Source organism: Mandrillus leucophaeus, unplaced genomic scaffold (genome assembly GCF_000951045.1).
Source record: "Mandrillus leucophaeus isolate KB7577 unplaced genomic scaffold, Mleu.le_1.0 Scaffold249, whole genome shotgun sequence".
NCBI lineage: Eukaryota > Metazoa > Chordata > Mammalia > Primates > Cercopithecidae > Mandrillus > Mandrillus leucophaeus.
In genome coordinates, this window is record NW_012102576.1 from 2,278,681 (window position 1) to 2,298,675 (window position 19,995).

Here is a 19,995-nt window from a genome sequence, read left to right on the forward strand (position 1 = left end):
CCAGGATTAATAGTTGTGGAAATTTTAAGAATTCCCCAGCACCTGCAACTCCCTCTCGTTTGTTATATATTCCTTGTTTTCCTAAAGTTACAAGAATATCAATGAAAGATGTGAAAATAATTTTAAGAATTTGCATTTGTGCTATGCAATCTAGGACAGAAGAGGAGCAATGAAACTCTTTCCCTTCGGCAGCTAGCTTTATTAAGATAAAGGAGGAGGGAAGCCTGATGGAAGCACCAGTGAACAGGAGTCCCAGATATTCTTAGATTGTATTAATGGCCCTCAAATTCCAGACTCCGAAACACCCACAAAGAGAAGCAACAATCAGAAATTGCATGCTGTTAGTATTTTATTGGTATACTGAAGAAAGAGTTATGACCACATTATTTCAATGTAATGGCTTTCTGAAGGAAGTTATCTTCTTATTTATTTTCTGAAACAAACAAACAAATAAGGAAATTTATACACAAGATACAACATAGCAAAATGTATCTAATTCCTTGATGGTATTAGTAAAGTAAATTATTGCTTTCAAGATTAAGAAAACAGATTATTTTTATGGTGTTTATGTTTTGGCTACTGTTCAAAACATTCAAGGTTATATTTATGAAAATGACTGCAACTTGAACCTACAGTAGTGAAAAACTAATACAGACCTACATCTCAATTAACAGTGGTTGATTGAAGAAATCATGGTACAGTCACACAAGAGAGTAGTATACAATTGTAACAACAAAATAAAAATGTACAAATAAATCACCAAGAAGATCTATATGTCTCTGTGAAATGACAAAGTTATCTAAGACATATATTATTTGAAATAAGCAAGTACAGATCTGCATTTAAAATAATATATCACTTGTGGGAAAAATAATGACATACGCTTATATACATATACATATTTCCAGGAGGATGTTCAAAAAATTAATGGTGGTGACATTTGGTGAGGGGTGTGGGTAAGTAGGATAAGGCATCACTTTAAGATTTAGCTTCATACCATTCTATTCAGTTAGATTTTTTTTTCCTTGAGGATGTACTAATTTCAAAATAAGTATTTTAAAAATTAAATAAGATATAGAAGCATCAAGTTCAAGTATCATTTAGCAGGGACACTGGACCTGAGAGGCTGGTGTGAGGCAGAACTGAGCAAAGAGTGTTGTGGTGGAAACCAGAGAGAAACCTGAGATGGAGAGTCCTTGGGTCTGAGAGGGCAGACTCAAAGACGGGAGGCAGAGCACCAAAGGGAGAACACACCCCACTTCCTCATTACCAACTCATTTTAAGGAGACAACTCATCTTAAGAAAAAAGTTGGAGAGGTCAATATTTCATAAGATAAGAATTCTTTGAACTGCTTGTTAAAAATACAAGGACTTGCAACCTTATCCAAGAATACCTGAATACAAATCTTTAGAAATGGGGTTCAGGATTATGTAATTTCAACATATTTCCAATTGATTTGTGAACACAGTAAAGTTTGAGAACAGTAACAGTTTGGGCATTTAATGGAGAATGAACTGGAATCATACCTGTCGTTGAATTCTAGATTACTACCAGCGTGGCTGGTCCTGGAGATGTCTTGGCGGTTTGTCCCCCTGGAAGAATGCTGGTACTTCCTCCAGCCTTACAGGAGGAAGTCGGGGTAGAGGGCGGTGAAGGTCTGTTCGTTGGGGTCGTCGTCGTTGATTTTGAAAAGGAAGTGGGAGAGGATAGCGGTGATGGCCTCCTGGTTGTGGTGGTCTCTGCTGAGGACCATCGTCTTGGTTACAGCTATCACCAGGGAGTCTGGGTAGGAGTCCTTCAGGAGGAGGTCTCTGGGGTCCCTGATCTGGGCTCTGACTTGAGTCCTCTACATCTGTGTGAGTAATTAATGGACAGGAATGCATGAGCTCAGTGAAGAAAAGCTCTCCTCTCTTTATACTTCTCTCACCTTATCACATAGCCCTGTTCTCCCCAAACCTGCCGCTTGACTGTCATCTTCCTTTGTGCCCACTGTTTTTTTTCTTTTTTCCCTTTTTATGCAGCTGTCCTCTTAATCCATGTAAGAGTGATATGGAAAGTCTCATTTATTTGCTCCTGTGACAAGTATGTTTCCATAAATTTTGAAGAGGGGTTCTTGCATATCTTAGAGTTGCCAGAGGGTATCTCCAAGGACAGAAAAAAAAGCAAAAATATTATAGCTTTCAGTTATGTTGCTGGTTATTTTTTTTGGTTGCTGTAATAACTTACAAACTGTGACTCCATCTCTCGGCACCTAAGCCCTATGCAGAAACTAGAGCTGATTTCCCAGGCTCCTGGAACCAAGCAGAGAAATACTAAGAGACAGAAGAGAAAGACAATGTGAAAGCTTGCACAGGATCACTAAACAGCTGTGGCAAGAATTTATCATCTGTAGTGACACAGCTGAGTGGGTCAACACAGAGAAAAGACATTCATGCACTGTTTTTTGTTTTGTTTTGTTTTGCCTTACTCCCTAAAGCCACATAACTGTGCAGGAGAACACTGGGGAAGAAAGAAGGAGTTAAGGATGGAGGAGTCAGAATGAGAACACTTCTCATTTGTTCATCATCTCTCAGCAGTCATTCTAGCCTGGGAAAAAAGCCTGCCCACTCCTAATGTCCTCAAAGCCAGGCATCTCTGTATTCAAGTTGGTGGCCTGGCTCATGGTCCCCAGAATCAAAGATGGGTAAGAATTGTCTATATATTTAGGGGCACTAGTATTAATCAATACCTGACCCCTCTTACCACCTCCTCACAAAAAAAAAAAAAAAATGAGAAGAAGACACTGAAAAAACTTTAAAAAATTCTAGTGGAAAAAAAGAGAAAAGAAATGGATTGAGGATCATTGGGATTTACCTGGTGAGGTGAGAGTAAAGTCTTCAGAGATCACATCTAGGAAAAGAAGTACAGGATGAAGTAAACATTTCCTCATAAATCTTTCAGGGCTCACAAGTGGCCTATAGGGAAAGGGGTCTTCTGGCCACACCCTGTGCATCCTAAGTTACCTTGTCAACCATCTTCTGTGAAGCTACTGGAAGGGGAGGAAGATGTTAGGGGAGGCAGGATTGTTACTACCACTGAGCATCAACCATGAAGTCAACATAGAAGAGTCCCTTTTTGTCATCCTTAGGATCCCTCAAACCCTAATGCTAATTTAGGCAAACTGCTCTGGGTGTTTTCAAGTCATATTTTAGTCTTCTACCTTATTCCTTCTCTAAATATTTTGATCATACTCACAAGCTTCCCCAAGAGGAGCAACCAGGAGTAAATATTTGGACACAATCATGTACATGTACTGCCAGCAACATATTGAAATTTTAAATGTGATTGGAAGAAAATGGGAATTTGGGGACCTGATATTTCTATACCACTATGTAGAAACACACAAATTTATCTTCCAGTCCTCTATGTCTGAAAGTACTCTGATGTTTGTTTATCTCTTTCATCGATGTTGCATCCCCTGTACAGCAAGGACACTATCATCACTGTCCACTGAGATTACTGTAGGATCTTCACAGCTGGACTTCCCTGGATCAGTCTTGCATTCTCCATTGCATCCTTCACAGCACAGCCAGGTCTTTCTAAAAATACAAATCTTACTTTGTCATTCCTCTAAGTGAAATTCTCTATTTGGTTCCAAGTGTATATTAAATAAAGTATCAGGCCTTGGGATGGAATGAGGGGCACAACAGATGTCATCCTTGGAATGAGAGCTCTGAAGCCTTACCCTTCTTCTCAACCTCCTTCCTTCCATCCTGCTCTTCCTCTGCAGTGGTGTGGGGTGAACCCCTGAGGGCCAGGAAGAGTCACAGCCCGTCATCCCACTCCCCATCTCCTTTTTAAAATAATTTTTTTTACCATTATCTGTGCTCTGAGCTGAGCTCAGAGCCAGCAGGACCACTGACAGCAGGACCAGCAGCATCTTGAAGGAGGCTCTGGAGTTGCTCCCAACTCTGTGCTGAGAGAAACATGGCAGCTCCCTTTATAAACATGAGCAGAACAATGGCACCTTTGAACTCCATACTGGGTGGACCTCACCACTTGAAAGATTAGGTTTTGCTTTCCTCTCATAAAGTTGAATGCATCTCTTATTACTTTTTGGGACTTTAGCCCAGCAGGATGTGGTGGTAGGATGTGGTTAGGTACAACCTGTGACTTCAGCATAGTTTCTGAAGGAACAGTATCCAAGCAATCAGCACAAATACTGCAGCTGAAGTTTGGTCATCATTTTATTTTCAATCAGGTTAGACAGTTATTTGGTCCTTCCCCTGCATTGGTTGTCTGTGTGCACATGAGCTCACATTTATATATGTGTGTCAGCAGTGATCCTATAGTCGGAAGTGAAAATGATTAATATCTCTAGCTATTTGTATAGCATAAATTCCATTTTTATGGCATATATACCTATGTGGATGACATGTAGCTTCATTTCATAATAATATAGAGATCATGTCTGTTTAATGTTGAGTTGTGTGAGGACAAAACACACTTGGGCACACATGGATGACAGATGGTTTACCCTCAGGCTACTCTGGCCCAAAGAGATTAAGATTCTCCTAATCTAGCACTAACCAGAGATACTTTATTGTTGTAGAACACACATATTAAAACATTCTATCTTTATTAATATCCTGGGGGTTAGTAAAGCAAAACTGGCCACAGAAAGCACCATTAGATTTCCGCACAGAATAGTGTGAATACACAGTTCCTTGAACAAGCCATGCTATTTTATGTCCCTAAGACTTCTTCCATGGTCTTTCTCTCTTCTGGAATGTTCTGTAAGATTCAGTTTAGATCTTACTTCTGGTACTAAATACTTTAATCACGCTAACTGATTATTGAGTGGACACAATAATACAATCTAATTAGATAGTATCATAGTCTGTTGAAAGCCTCAAGTATTGCATTGATTTTCTATTTTTTAATTAGTTTCCATGCTATTTGCTTCTCAGATTGCCTTCACCAAAGATTATTTTCTCTGTAATATTATTATACTCATTCTTCTTCACTCTTGTGCTGAACCTTACTTGTTGATACGTTATATTGTGAATCAATCCTCTCTATGCCTATGTTTTATATCTGGCTGCTTTCTTCATGCGTTCTGGTAGAAATCTTTATTTAATTTTCTAAACAAGGTTCTATACTTTTCTTCACTTGCTTTCTTCATTTTTGTTTTTAAAATTTGGCACCAAGATACTGTGTTTCCAAAAGGTTTTGTAGGGTCCTGTATTGGTAGCTCAATCTTCATCTGCTGATTTTTCTGTTCTATCTAGTGGTTTTCCACTTATATTTTCATGGAACAGCTAGATCAGTCAGTATCACCAGCTGCCACTTTTCATTACAGGCCTTGTGTAGGTCTTGTATTTTTTTCACATTTTTGTACAGGGCTAGTGATAATTTGAGGATAGCTTGGTTGTAAGTATGACAGGGTCAGGGGAATGTGACTGGAAATCTTAAAAACAGGCCTCTTGACCATTGTGGATGAGTGGATCATGTGCTGTGCAGATGAAGATCTGGTCTGGCTCTTCTGAAGTGTTGGAGGTAATATTACAGGAATATTTTCTAATCAATGGTGTTTGTTATGGATAACTTTACTTTGGCAAGGTGACCAACAAATAAATATTTTCTCTGTCATAATTATGGATATATTTTGAAGGTGAAATATATTATGAGTTAGCAATTCTTCTCTGTGTGGGAAGCAGAAGAGTTCTAGCTGTGCTTTATGGATTTTATGGATTAGAGAGAGTAGTTGTTTGGCTCTACAGATCCAGCTGTGTTACTGAGATTGCTGTCTCTGATTTCACCAGACACCGTTTAACGTGGGAACTGGAGATAAGCAGTCCTGCCTAGGTGGTTCCCAGTAGACCATCAGCTAGGAAAGGAAGGTCAGGTAGAAGGAGCAGAGGGGAGTGCCAGGCAGACATGATTCACTGTGTGGGTGGCTGTGCCTCAGTAGGATAGGGCACTGGTCAGAGTCATGAAGCCCTGATTCCAGACTCTAGCTCCCAGATGACATTTCTAGATACACACTGATCTGGAAGGAAACCTACTGCATTGAAGGGAAGAGCCAAGTCATGGAAGAACCAATCACCTGCTGACTAAAGAGCACTTGGGCCTTGAATAACCTGCAGTGATATCCAGGTAGTATGGTGTGGGCCTTGAGTGAGACTCTGAGATGTGCTGGTTTCAAGTGAGACCCAACACATTCCTAGCTGTGGGTGGGTATGGTCAGAGACTCTCCTGCCTGAGGAAAGCAGAGAGAAAAAGTAAAGGGGACTTTGTCTTGAACCTTAGGTACCAGGTCAGCCACAGAGGGGTATAATAGCAAGTGGGCTATTGGGGTCCCCAATTCCAGGCCCTGGCTCTTGGACAGCATTTCTGGACCTGCTCTGGGCCAGAGGGGGAGCCCACCCCTATGAAAGGTGAGTCCTAGATCAGGCAGCATTATTCACCAGAGGCTGAATGAAGAGCCCATGGTCCTTAAGTGAATATCAATGGTAGCCTGAGCGTATTCCCAAAGGCCTGTGGTGATGGTGGCCATGGGGTAAGGTGCCTCTGCATATGAAAAGGGAAGATTAGAATGGGAAGAATTGCGTCTCCTGGCCTGAGTGCTAGTTTAGCAGCAGTAAAACAGAACGCAAGGTAAATTTCCAAAATTTTGGACTCTGGTCCCTGACTCCTGGACAGCATCTTTGGACCTGCCTGAGGCTAGGGGATCTTGCTGCTATGAAGAGAAGCACATAAGCCTATCCGTAAACCCAAAAGCAGTACTAAGAAGGCCGATTATTGCTATATGTGCCTACATCAAAAAAAAAAAAAAAAAAAACACTAGCATAGAAACAGACATTTTTGGACTGTGAGCCTGGCCTCTATGAATCATCACTTCAGCTCCTGATTGGTCATGGGCCAAAGTCCTGGGCCAAGCTTTCACTTCATCTCCTGATAGGTCCCAGAGCAAGCTGAATCATCACAGCCTCTTATGAATCATCACTTCAGCCTCTGATTGGTCCCAGGCCAAGGCCCTGAGCCAAGCTTAGTCACAAGTTCTCCAAGACAGCCCATGGGCTAAGCACATTCCTTCCCCTTCCTAGTCCATAAATACCCTGGACCCCAGCCTCATATAGGGCAACCCATTTGGGCTCCCCTCTCTGCTGACAGAGAACTTTCTTCTTTTGCTTATTAAACTTATGCTTTAACCTCACACTTGTGTCTGCACTTCTCAATCATCTTGGACATAGGACAAAGAACTCCAGATACTATCTCAGACAATGAGAGACTGTTACATCTTGGTGCATTGACAAGACTACAACATTGACAACAAGAAAACTTTGGGGAAACTCTCCAGAACACCAGAGCGGGCAAAGATTTCTTGAGTAATACCTCAGGAGCACTGGCAACCAAAGCAAAAGTGAATAAATGGGATCACATCAAGTTAAAAAGCTTTTTTTCACAACAAAGAAAACAATTAACAAAATGACGAGACATTTCACAAATATTTGCAAACTATCCATCTGACAAAGGATTAATAACCAGAATATATAAGGAGCTCAAACAACTGTATAGGAAAAAAATCTAACAATGCAATTTGAAAAATAGGCAAAATATTTGAATAGACTTTTCTCAAAAGAAGACATACAAGTGGCAAACAGACATATGAAAAGGTGCTCAACATTATCAATAATCAGAGTAATGCAAAATAAAACTACAGTGAGATATCTTTTCACCCCAGTTAAAATGGCTTTTATGCAAAAGACAGGCAACAACAAATGCTGGTGAGAATGTGTAGAAAAGGATACTTTTATGCACTGCTTGTGGGAATGTAAATTAGTATAACCACTATGGAGAACAGTTTGGCAGTTCCTCAAATAGCTAAAAATAGAGCTACCATGCGATCCAGCAATTCCACTGCTAGGTATATAACCAAAAGAAAGGAAATCAATATATCAAATAGATACCTGCACTCCCAAGTTTACTGCAGCACTATGCATAATAGCCAAGATTTGGAAGCAACCTAAGTGTCATCAACAGATGAATGAATAAAGAAAATGTGGTACATGTACACAGTGGAATATTATTCACCCATAAAAAGCGTGACATCCTGTCATTTACAACAACATAGATGCAACTGGAGGAGACTATGTTAAGTGAAATAAGCTAGGAACTGAAAGACAAACATTGCATGTTCCTTCTTACCTGTGGGAGCTAAAAATTACAACAATTGAACCCATGGAGATAGATAATATAAGCATGGTAACCAGAGGCCTGGAAGAATTGACTGGGGTAGGGGTATTGGGGTAAAAGTGGAGACTGGTAATGGGTACAAAAATAGTTAAAAATATGAATAAGACCTAGTTTTTACTAGCACAATGGGGTTACAGTAGTACACAATAATTTAATTGTACATTTAAAAACAACTACAAGAGTATAATTGGATTGTTTGAAACACAAAGAGTAATTGCTTGAGGTGACGGATACCCCATTTGTCGTGTTGTAATTATTGTATATTACACGCCTGTATCAAAATATCTCATATAACCCATAAATACATACACCTACTATGTACCCCTAAAATTAAAATTTAAAAAAAACTTCAAAGATAAAAATTGTTAAAAGAAGAGAAAACCATCCAGTCATATATAAGGGAATGATCACCAGACCAACAGATAATTTATCAACAGAAAGTTTATAGGCTGGAGAGAATAGTATGGAATATTCAAAGTTCTGGAAGAAACATTTTCAGTCATACATACTATACCCAGAAATGTTATCATTCATAAATAAAGGGGAAATAAAATCTTTCACAGAAAATCAAAAGCTGAGGGAATTTATCAGCATTAGACTAACCTTATAACAAATGCTCAAGGGAGTTCTACATCTGGAAGCAAGCAGATGATAATCACTATTTTGAAAACATACAAATACTGTTAGAGAAGACACACAAAGAAGAAAGAGAATCAAGTCTTATTATTTCAGAAAACTAACAGAAATGATAAACAATAAGAGAGGAAGAAAGGAAGAAAGGGACATATAAAACAACCAGGGAATGATGAGCAATATAGAAAAACCACAACCTCACATGTGAATAATAACCTTGAAGTAAACAAATTAAATTCCTCATTTAAAAGATACATAAGTCATATAAAAGGGAACTCCCATTAGATTAACAATGAATTTCTTAGAAGAAACCTTACAGGCCAGGAAAGAATGAGATGATATATTTAAAGTATTGAAACAAAATTCTTATCAGCCAGGTATACGATTTCCAGCAAAGATATCCTTCAAAAATGAAGTAGAAATAATGGCTTTCCTAAACAAGAAAAACTGGAAATTCATCACTACTACACTGGTCCTACAAGAAATGCTTAAGGAAATTCTATACCTTGAAGCAAAAAGACAATATGGTCCATCAGAAAACACACAAAAGTATAAAACTCACTGGTAAAGCAAATACACAAATGAAAAAGAGAAAGGATTTAAATTTTACCACTACAGAAAATCAACAAATGACAATTATAAACAATAAAAGATATAGAAAGGAAAAAGGATATATGAAATAACCAGAAAACAATGAATAAAATGACAAAAATAAATCCTCCAATAGTAATAATAAGCTTGATGGTAAATGAATTAAAATTTTGAGTTTAAAGATATAGACTGGCTTAATGGATTTTAAAAAACATGACACAACTATATGCTGCCAATAATAAAGTAAATTTGTCTGTAAAGACACATGGACTTAAAGTGAAGGGATAAAAATGATATTCTATGTGTCTGTTGGCTGTATGAATGTCTTCTTTTGAGAAATGTCTATTCATATCCTTTGCCCACTTTTTGATGGGGTTGTTTGTTTTTTTCTTGTAAATTTGTTTGAGTGTACATATGTAACAAACCTGCACGTTATGCACATGTACCCTAGAATTTAAAGTATAATAATAATAATAAATAAATAAAATGATATTCTATGCAAATAGAAACAAAAAGTGAGTAGAAGCACTATACTTGTATCAGATAAAACAGATTTTAATTTTTAATTTACAAACAACAAAAGGACACAAAAAAAGCCATTATGTAAGATAAAGGGATCAATTCAGCAAGAGGGATAATACAATTCTAAATATTCAAACAACACTAGAGCACCCAGATATATAAGGCAAATATTATTAGACATAAAGGGGAAGATAGATTCCAATAGAGTAATAGTTAGGGACTTCAATGCCCCACTCTCAGCCTTAGACACATAATCCAGAGTGAAAATTAAGAAATAAACATTGGATTTTAACTGCACTTTAGACATGTCTCAAAAAAAGACATATGAATGTCCAACAGGTATATAAAAACTGCTCAACATCACTAATCATTAGGCAAATGCAAATTAAAACCACAATATCATCCTTCTCCAATTAGAATAGGTATTATTAAAAGTAAAAAAAAAAAAGATGCTGGTGAGGATGCAAGGAAAAGCTCTTACATACCCTTGGTGTTGGTGGGAATGTAAATTAGTACAGTCACTATGGATACAATATGGAGATTTCTCAAAATAACTAAAAATAGAATGACCATATGATCCAGCAGTTTCACTTCTGGCTATTCATCCAAAGAAACAGAAATGAGAATATCAAAGGGATACCTATATTCAAATGTTGACTGCAGCACTATTCACCATTGCAAAGATGTGGAATCAACCCAAGTGTCCATCGGTGGACAAATTGATAAAAAAAAAAAGATACATATCCACAATGTAATACTATTCACCCTTAAAAAAAGAATAAAATCATGTCATTTGCAGCAACATGGATGGAACTGGAGGGCATTATGTTAAGAGAAATAAGCCAGGCACAGAAAAACGAATATTGCATATTCTCACTTATGTTGATCACACAGTGGAGAGAATAGAATAATGGCTACAAGAGACTGGGACAGGTGTGTGTGAGGCAGGGGAATGAGTATGAAGACAGGTTGGTTAATAAGTTCAAACATACAATGAGAAGGAATAAGTTCAAATGTTTGATAATAGATTAGGGTGACTATGGTTAACAATATTTCAAAATAGCTAGAAGAAAGGACTTGAACAGTTCCCCAAACACAGAAATAATAAATACTCGAGAAGATAGATACCCTAAGTACTCTAAATTAATCATTATACATTCTATGTGCTTATAACAAAATATCATGTGTCCCATAAATATGTACTAACATTATGTATCAATTTTTAAAAACCAGGCTTGATAACTTCACTGCTGAATTCTACCAAACATTTAAAGAGGAATTAATACTAATTATCCTGAAACAATTCCAGATATTACAGAGGAAGAAACACTTCCAAACGCATTTTACAAAGCCAGCATGACCCTGATTCCAAAACGAAAGATACATCAAATAAAAACAGCCGCAAGCCAACATCCCTGATGAACATCAATGCAAAAATTCAACAAGATTTTAGCAAAGTTTACGCAGCAGCACATGAAAAAGATCATTCACTATGATCAAGTGGGTTTTATTCAACATATACAAATCAATAAATGTGATGCACCTTATGAACAAAACGAAGGGCAAAAGCCGTATGATCATCTCTGCAGATACAGAGAAAGTATTTTATAAAATTCAATATCCCTGCGTAATAAAAGCTCACAACAAATTAGACACACAAGATATGTACCTCAACACAAAGAGGCCATATATGACAAACCCACAGGTAACATCATACAGAATAAGGAAAGGTGAAAGATTAAGATTAGGAGAAAGATAAGGATGTTCACTTTCACCACTCCTATTCAATGTAGTATTAAAAGTACTAGCCAGAGATATTAGGCAAGAGAAAGAAATAAAAAAAAAATTGAAATTGAAAAGAAGGAAGTCAATTGTTCATCTTTTTGAATGACATGATCTTATTTATAGAAAACCCTAAAGACTTCAACAAAAACTGTTAGAGTAAATCCGGTAAAGTTGCAGAATACAAAATCAATATACAAAAATTAGTAGCATTTCTATATGCTAATGGTGAACTATATGAAAAATAATTCAGAAAACAATTTCATTTACAGTAACCAAAACAGAATAAAATACCTAGGAATAAACTTAACCAAAGAGATAAAATATCTCTAATACTGCAAACGATGAAACATTGATAAAAGAAATTGAAGAAGATACAAATAAATGAAAAGATACTCTATGGATTGGAACAATTAATGTTATGAAAATGGCCATACTAATTGAAATGGTCTTCAGATTTAATGCAATCCCAAACAAAATACCAATGAGCATACTTCACAGAAATAAAAAATGCCCAAATGTATTTCCTGCTTTTGAGTAAGGTATGCTCTGAAAGGGGAAAAAGGCATTGAGATAAAAAAGCACATTATAAGATAGAAAACCATGTGCCATTTCCTATCATTTACCTTGATGTTGGATCCAGGAAACTCTCTCTATTTTTAGGTCAAATGATTAACAAACTTAATTGCCCTTTGCCTTGTAATTTAACATAAAACATGGGTTCTGGTAATTAAGATATAAACATCTTTGTGAGGCGTATGTTTTCCTCCTGCAGAGAGAACAGGTAATCTTACATCTCTCAAATTTGTTTCAGTTGTGTATGGAGACAGTTATCCCTGATTTGGTAATGTTTAAACTAGACTTTTGCAAAAGGATATGTATGAGTTTATATAAAATTAGATAGTATTGCATGTATTTGTACTGTGCAGTGTGTACATGCAATAGTTTAAGCGACGAAACTAAATGGTACAAATTTACTTTGAGGTTGTTCTGCATTTGTAAGTTGGAGCAGTCACTTCCTTGGAGTGTTGTGCAGACTTGGGAATGAGAAGCTGTAGATTTTCATTCTAACTCTGCCACTTACAGTGAGACAACCACTTGCAAAGCCCAGCTTTGTCTATTAAACTAAGACTCTAAATCTTCCCAACACCAGTAATGAAGATGATGTTTTCAGATCAAGAAGATGAAGGATTCTTCAGAAGGATCAGCACTGTGTCAGAGGCAGCAACTGGAGATCACAAAATAGCTACTGGGCATCCAGTCCCCCTACTGAGAAGTGCATGATTCTCCAGACCTCTTGCAATACACGTGCAACTTTCTGATCATCTCAGTGTCTACTCTTAAATATGAATGGAATCAAAAGTTGACTAGACAATTGAAGGAATTCTCCATCAAATGAGACTCAAAGAATCAGAACAAAGGGTAATTCTGAAGGAAAAGAGGTAAGATAAAGAGCAGAAGAAACGTTTACAAGACTATAATTAATATATTCTGAGATAACCATAACACATAAAAAGATGCTATCAAATAGAAGATTGACCAGAGAACACAAAAGAATATGAGCAATTGTAAATTAAATTGATGATAAGTTCAGTAAAATGTAAAGTTAAGGAAATCTTCTATGAGGTAGAGTAAAAAGGCAAAGATATGGTCCATAATGTGAAGACAATTAAAAAATTCACCTAACATGTATTTTAGAAAAAGAAAACAGAGTATATATCGGGAAAAACATTATCAATTAAATATTGCAATACATAATGGAAGGATAATTCTCCATAATGAAAAAAGTCAATGATTATCTAAAAGACCAGATTTAACATTTTCAGGGCCCCGTGCAGGAAGACAAATGGAGGCTCACATACTCTATCTCTGAATAACCACAGGTTTTAAAGTAAACTAGACTCCAGGTTCAGGTAAGGTTTCCATCCAAGTCCTGAAGCCTGTCCCTTGGAGACTGCCCCTCTGACCTGGCCTAGAGACAGAAGAATCATTTGTTTCCATGCTCCAACACTGACTGATCCTGCAAGCTGAGAGGTGAGAAAATACGGGGTGACAGGGCTGTCTGCTGGAGTAGCAGGCAGGAGCTGGGCTTCGGGCCCAGCACTGACCTGGCCAAGCTCCTATGGGAGCTTGCTAGGCAAGTTGTGCGCTTCCATTCTTCACTTCTGATGAAAGATTTCTAAGAAGTTATAAGCTTCTCCCCACACTACCCACTGAGCGTAGGTGTGGTAGAGAGTGCAATTAATGAGCAGGGTGCATGAAGCTGTCTGCCTTGACGTGCCCTTTGATTTATTTGAGCTAAATAGCTTAAGCAAAAGCATATATATATATATACACACACACACACACACACACATATATATATATATTTTTTCCCTCTGGTGTGACAGAACAGAAGTGGTGAATTTTATTTGCTTGTCAAATTCTCATACCTGCATCTTCAGGTCTGGAGGGCCTTGAATCAGACTTTGCCACTTCTCTAGTTTTCCTGATTTTATTTACAGGTAAACTTTAAAAATATTTTCTAATTAGAATAAAAAGTAAAACATTTCCTTGGTTCCAGTGTTCACGTAAAGCCCCATCTAAAGTGCAGTGCCCAGATTAGGGATTCCTCTTGGAATGCTGAGTGCCCAGCACAATAAATGGGGAAAGACCTACATCAGCTTATGTCAAATTACATTTTAGGGATAAAGAAGGTTCTGAAGTTTCCGGGCATATAAAATGATTAAGAATTAGAATAATAATTCTGGATAGTGGATAGAAATGGATAGAAGTCAGACGACGGTGGAAAAGTGCTATAAAAAGCCTGAGTAAAAATAATTTTCAAACTAGCATGGTATATCAGCCAGATTATTAATCGAATGAGAGTCTAGATGAAAATATTCTCAGACGTAAAAGATCTTGAAATATATTGTCTCTTACGCAGTCATTTGCAAGAAGCTGTGGTCATGGGTATAAAGAAAATTAAAAAAAAATTAGAAAGAGGAAAGCATTAACTCAGGATACACATCATCCACTTAAGAGGGACAAAGGGGGACTTCTAGAGTAAAAGCAAATTATTTCACAGGTGTGACGGTGAAGAAATTCGTATTGAGAGAGACTGTGGGGCTGGGCGCGGTGGCTCACCCTATAATCCCAGCACTTTGGGAGGCCAAGGCAGGTGGATCACCTCAGGTCAGGAGTTCGAGACCAGCCTGGCCAACATGGCGACACCCTTTCTCTACTAAAAATACAAAAATTAGCCAGGTGTGGTTGCTGGTTCCTGTAATCCCAGCTACTCAGGAGGCTGTGACAGGAGAATCACTTGAACCTGGAAAGCGGAGGTTGCGGTGAGCCTAGACTGCACCATTGGACTCCAGCCTGGGTGACAGAGTGAGACTCCGTCTCAAAAAAACAAAACAAAACAAAAAACTGAGTGACATTGTGAAGGTCTGTTGGGAGTTGCAGAAAATTTAATGTTTAAAGAAAATGAAATAAGTAAGGAAAAAGAGATAACTTTTAACACTAGAAAAAAACTACAAGGAAGTAAATGTTAGTTTAACAGAGTATTTCAGGTACAGAGTAGCGTTGATGTCGGTGACTGTATGCACAACCATTAACAAAAAGCAAAAACACCTCCTCATTCTAAAAAACAGTCACTACCAAAGAGACTTCAGTACTTGGAGCTGGAACCGCCATTCCTAGCTGGGTTTTCTAGGAGGAAGCAGTGTCGTGCCTATCATTCAACCTAACTGTGTCCATGTTAGAAACAATTTGGGGAGAGTGAGGTTGTAATAGGGGCCAGGTGGGGAGTGAAGGGATTGGATGTGGAGACTTTCCTTCTCCTCCACTCTAGATGTTTACCCCACTGTGAAGCCAAATGAGGGAGACTCAGAAAACTGATTAGAATGGATGACCTCTTCATAGAGCTGCTTGACAGGGTAGCTGGCTTTTTTCAAAGCAAGAGAGACAGAGACAGAAAGACAGGGAGAGACAGACAGAGAATGAGATAGAGAAGTTAAGGAACAATCAATGAAACCATAATTTCTTCCATACTATAATCCAAGAAGTAACATACCACTACTCCTGCCATATTCTATTGTTCATATAGGCCAATCCTTATGTATTGCGGTGGGGACTACCTCAGAATGTGAATGCCATCAGGTAAGGATCTTGGGTGCTGGCTGTCTCACAATGACAATTATTTTGATACAAAAATAAAGCTGGTTAAGGATATCAATACTTTTTTGTACTCAATGAAGGCTTAAAGTTGTGACATTTGAGCAGATTTTAATACAGTGGTAAGGAATTCTTGATAAAGATAGGAACGAGCTTGATCTATTAGAGAAAAACTAAGAAGATCAGTATGGCTAGAACAGAGTGAATTAGATATAATAAAGTCAGTAAGTTCAGATATAGACAGGGTTGCCATCTGTGCAATCTTGGACATTACAACAAATTTGAATTTTGTTCTTTTGAAACTATCGATAACAATCCACTGGAAAATTTTAAATAAAATGAATTTGATTTTGAATTGGTTAATTTGCAGAAAGAGGATCAGGGCAAGAGTAGAACTGCTCTTTGTAGTAACCTACAAATGATTCTTGCCTAGAAGGGCTGAGAGTGATATGAGTCACTAGAAATTGTTGCATTTAAAATCTATTTTGAAGGTGGAGCTTCAAAATAATAGAATTTTACTATTGGACCAGAAGCAATTTGTTGTGTGAGGAAAAGAGATGTAATTTATTGTGACAGAGAAAATTTGGAGGAGAATAATTTGTAGCAGCGGGAGGGAAGCTGGAAAGTTAGGAGAAACCCTAGGAGAGAGAGTGAGGTCCCTGGACGTGTAGATAAAGTGTTCCTGGAAGAAGGGTGTGGTCAATGGCATCAGATTGCTGAGAAGTTAAGTGAAATGCAGGATTGAGAATTGACTCCTGAACTAGGTAGGGTGGAGGTCACAGATGACCTTGTCAGAATTGTAGTAGTAAGTACAACAGCCTCTGTAGACTGTGTAGAAGAAAAAATGGGAGGTGAGTAGATGGGGGCTATAAGTATAGTCATACATTTCAAGGACTTTTGCAATAAAGATAGCAGATAAACAGTGTGGTAGATGGAAGGGCAGTACGGGTGTGGGAAAAACCTGGAAAAATGGGTGATACTACAGCAGATTTTTGGTGACTGGTTCAATCCCATAAAGAAATACAAATTTTAGATGCAGAGGAGAAGACAGACATAATTGCGGAAGCAAAATCCTTGATTAGGCAATAGAATGTGGAACCCAATGCAAGCGTAAAAGAGAAGCAACGGGATTTCTCTTGAGATAACAGGAGAGATTGAGATTAACAGGAGAGAAGCCAGAGTATAGGGCATAGGTTGCATGTGGATTGGCCACCTTGGTGGTGATTATGATGAGATCATTCTGTTCTGATTTCTTTGAACTTCTCACTGAAAGTTTTGAGACATTTCCATAAGATGTGGCCAATTTTTAATATTGAAACATCCTTGCAATTCTCTGTTAACATGATATATTATTTTTAGCACAGTGTTGACTTGTTCATGTACTATAACTTTTCCTAATATCTTTGTAGTCCTACATATTTATTTTATGAACATCACAGAACAAATCCAAAAGCTTATCATTTTCTTTGTTTTAGAAAAATTTAAATATTTTAAGATTATGTGTTCTTTAATGATATAAAAATCAAATATTTAAATTTGCTGTATCTATTGACATTGCTGTGATAGTGAGAGGTGGTTAGAGAAAGTTTTCTGTCAATTTCTTCCATTTCTGTCAACTTTGTTCATATTTAACCTTTTCTTAGCTCTTGAGTCAAATTTAGTCATTTGCATTATCTTACAATAATGCCTATGTTCCTGAAATTTTTACATTCAGAAAAAGTTTTACCATAAATTCTTTGCCCCTAAAAGTAGATCATACTGGCTCCTTTAGAAAATCCATTCAAATTTTGCTAAGGAATGGCAAGGGGCAAAGAGAGGGAGAGAAATGAGCAACAAAAAATAGGGAGAAAAGAGTATAGCGAGTTCTAGGGGGAATGACATTCTAGTTCTTCATTTCTCTAGAAACCCAGATGAATTATTTTAGACAGTTTAAGTATTGCTTAGCCCCTGAAACTTCCTCTCGTTCGTTAAATATTCCCTATTTCCCTAAAATTATAAGAAAATCAGTAAATCATCGGAGAATACTTTTTACAAAACTTTGCACTGGTTCTATAAAATCTAGGAAAGGAGAGGAACAATGGCAGCTGACTTGATTAGGATAAAGGAGGAGGGAATCTTGCTGGAAACATCAAAAAATGACAACAAAAAACCCAAAAATAATCCCTTTTCCTCAAATTATAAGCAACAATGTAGTGCAAATAATGTGCTAGGTGCATAGAAAGAGTGAGCAAGCAAAAATAAATTAGGAAGAAAAGTGTGGTTAGATAATCAGACAGAGAGACAGAGAGAGAGAGAGAGAGAGAGAGAGAGAAATAAATGGGCTCTTAACTACCTCATCGCAGTAATACCAGCAAGTTATTAAACACTTTCTGCCTTGTTGTATCTTGTCTATAACTTCCTTCCTTCCTTGTTTGTTTCAGAAAGCAAATAAGAAGATAAATGTACTTCCAAAACCCATGACATAGAAACAATGTGCTTGCAACAGTAACTTTAATATAGCAATGAAATAATCAGCATGTAATTTCTGACTACTGTCTCTCTTTCTGGGGGTTTGTGAGTCTGGAATTTGAGGGTCATGAACTGGAAGCATCAGTTCAGGCAAACACATTTTTAGCAACCGCTTATAGCAAGAACATCTTATATTCAACTTTCTGTGTCAAGCCTGTTTCCCTTTAGAAAGTGACCTCCAGTTCCATCCATCTTTCCACATTGGATGTTATTTGATTCTTTATGATTGAATAGTATGGCACTGTGTATATGTACCACGTCTCCTTTACTCAATTATCCACTGATGGTTACTTAGGTTGGTTCCATATATTTGCTATTGTGAATGTTGCTGCAATAAACATACAGTTGAAGGTATGTATTTGATACATGATTTCTTTTTCTTTGTGTAGATACCCAGTGGTAGGATTGCTCAATAGAATGCTACTTCTGGTTTTACTTATTTGAGAAATTATACTGTTTTCAGTAGAAGTCGTCCTAATTTACATTCCTACCAGGGGTGTGTAAGAGTTCTCTTTTCTCCGTATGCTTTCTAGCATCTGTTATTTTTCCCCCGAGACAAGATTTCTCTTGTTCTTGATGTCTAGTTTTAATCCATTTTGGTAAGGAAAAATATTTAATATAATTTCTGGCTTTTGAATTTATACAGACTTGGTTTTTTTCCTATGATATGATCTTCCATATCTTAGGTTGCACTCCTTACTGGCTTGTATGGTTTCCATAGAGAAGTCTGTTGCCAGTCTAATTGGAGCTAATTTATATGTTATTTTCTTCTTATTTCTTCCTTTGTTTAGGGTCATCTTTGTCCTCTACAGTTCAGAGTTTGATTATCACATGCCATGGGATAGTACTAAGTTTAGTGTTCCAAGACCATACTCTATTTGTATAGTTATATCTTTCTCATATTTTGGAAAGTTTTCTTTTACTATTTGTTTGAATAAACTTTCTACCTCTTGCTTTGCTGAGCTTTCTCTTCAACACAAATAAATCTTAGGTTTTGTCTTTTGAGATAATTTTCTGTATCTTGTAGGTGGTCTTGTTTGTTCTTTTTTTCCCCTCTGTGCGTTTTCAAACAGTCAGTCTTTGAGCTCACTAATTCTTTTCAGTGCTTAATTCATTCTGCTGTGGAGAGCCTCTAAGGAGTTTCCAATTCAGCAAATCTAGTTACCAGTCCCCAGATTTCTGTTTGATTTTTCAAAATTATTTTAATCGCTGTTAAAATTCTCTGAAAAATCAATAAATTGCTTTTCTATGCTGTCTTGCAGATAACTGATTTCCTTAAAATTGTTATTTTGGATTCTTGATCAGAGAGCTAACCAATTGAAACTTGTTTGGTACTTTTGTCCTTTTGGGAAGGCCCTGGCTCTTTGCTTGCTGTTGTGTCCTGTGGGTATACTTCTTTGTCTTTCCATAGAAGGGTTATTAATTAATTCCAGTTTTTCAAGTCTGGATTGTGTTTGCTGTTATTGAGTCTATTTGCTTGGCAAATCCTCACTACTGGGTTGTTGCCTCTTTTTTGACTCTAGGTGGTGCCTTAACCTCACTTTTACCTTGTCTTTCGTAAA

General features: G+C 37.2%; 1 protein-coding gene across 5 annotated transcripts; it reads right to left on the bottom strand.

The window, feature by feature from the left end:
* Nucleotides 1-331: 331 nt before the first annotated feature.
* On the bottom strand, nucleotides 332-3,953 carry PRR4 (proline rich 4 (lacrimal)). 5 transcript variants are annotated; one of them, XM_011983381.1, is made up of 5 exons: nucleotides 3,857-3,948; nucleotides 2,855-2,890; nucleotides 1,722-1,853; nucleotides 1,528-1,658; nucleotides 332-433 (listed from the first exon to the last, which is right to left on the bottom strand). In XM_011983381.1, exons 1-4 carry the CDS (start codon nucleotides 3,918-3,920, stop codon nucleotides 1,549-1,551), a joined length of 342 nt encoding a protein of 113 aa, XP_011838771.1. In that variant the 5' UTR covers nucleotides 3,921-3,948; the 3' UTR covers nucleotides 332-433; nucleotides 1,528-1,548. The 5 variants fall into 5 exon arrangements, with proteins under 5 accessions (XP_011838771.1, XP_011838773.1, XP_011838770.1 ...); XM_011983383.1 differs by lacking the exon at nucleotides 1,722-1,853 and having other exon boundaries at nucleotides 1,528-1,621; nucleotides 3,857-3,953; XM_011983380.1 differs by having other exon boundaries at nucleotides 1,528-1,853; nucleotides 3,857-3,953.
* Nucleotides 3,954-19,995: the final 16,042 nt, after the last annotated feature.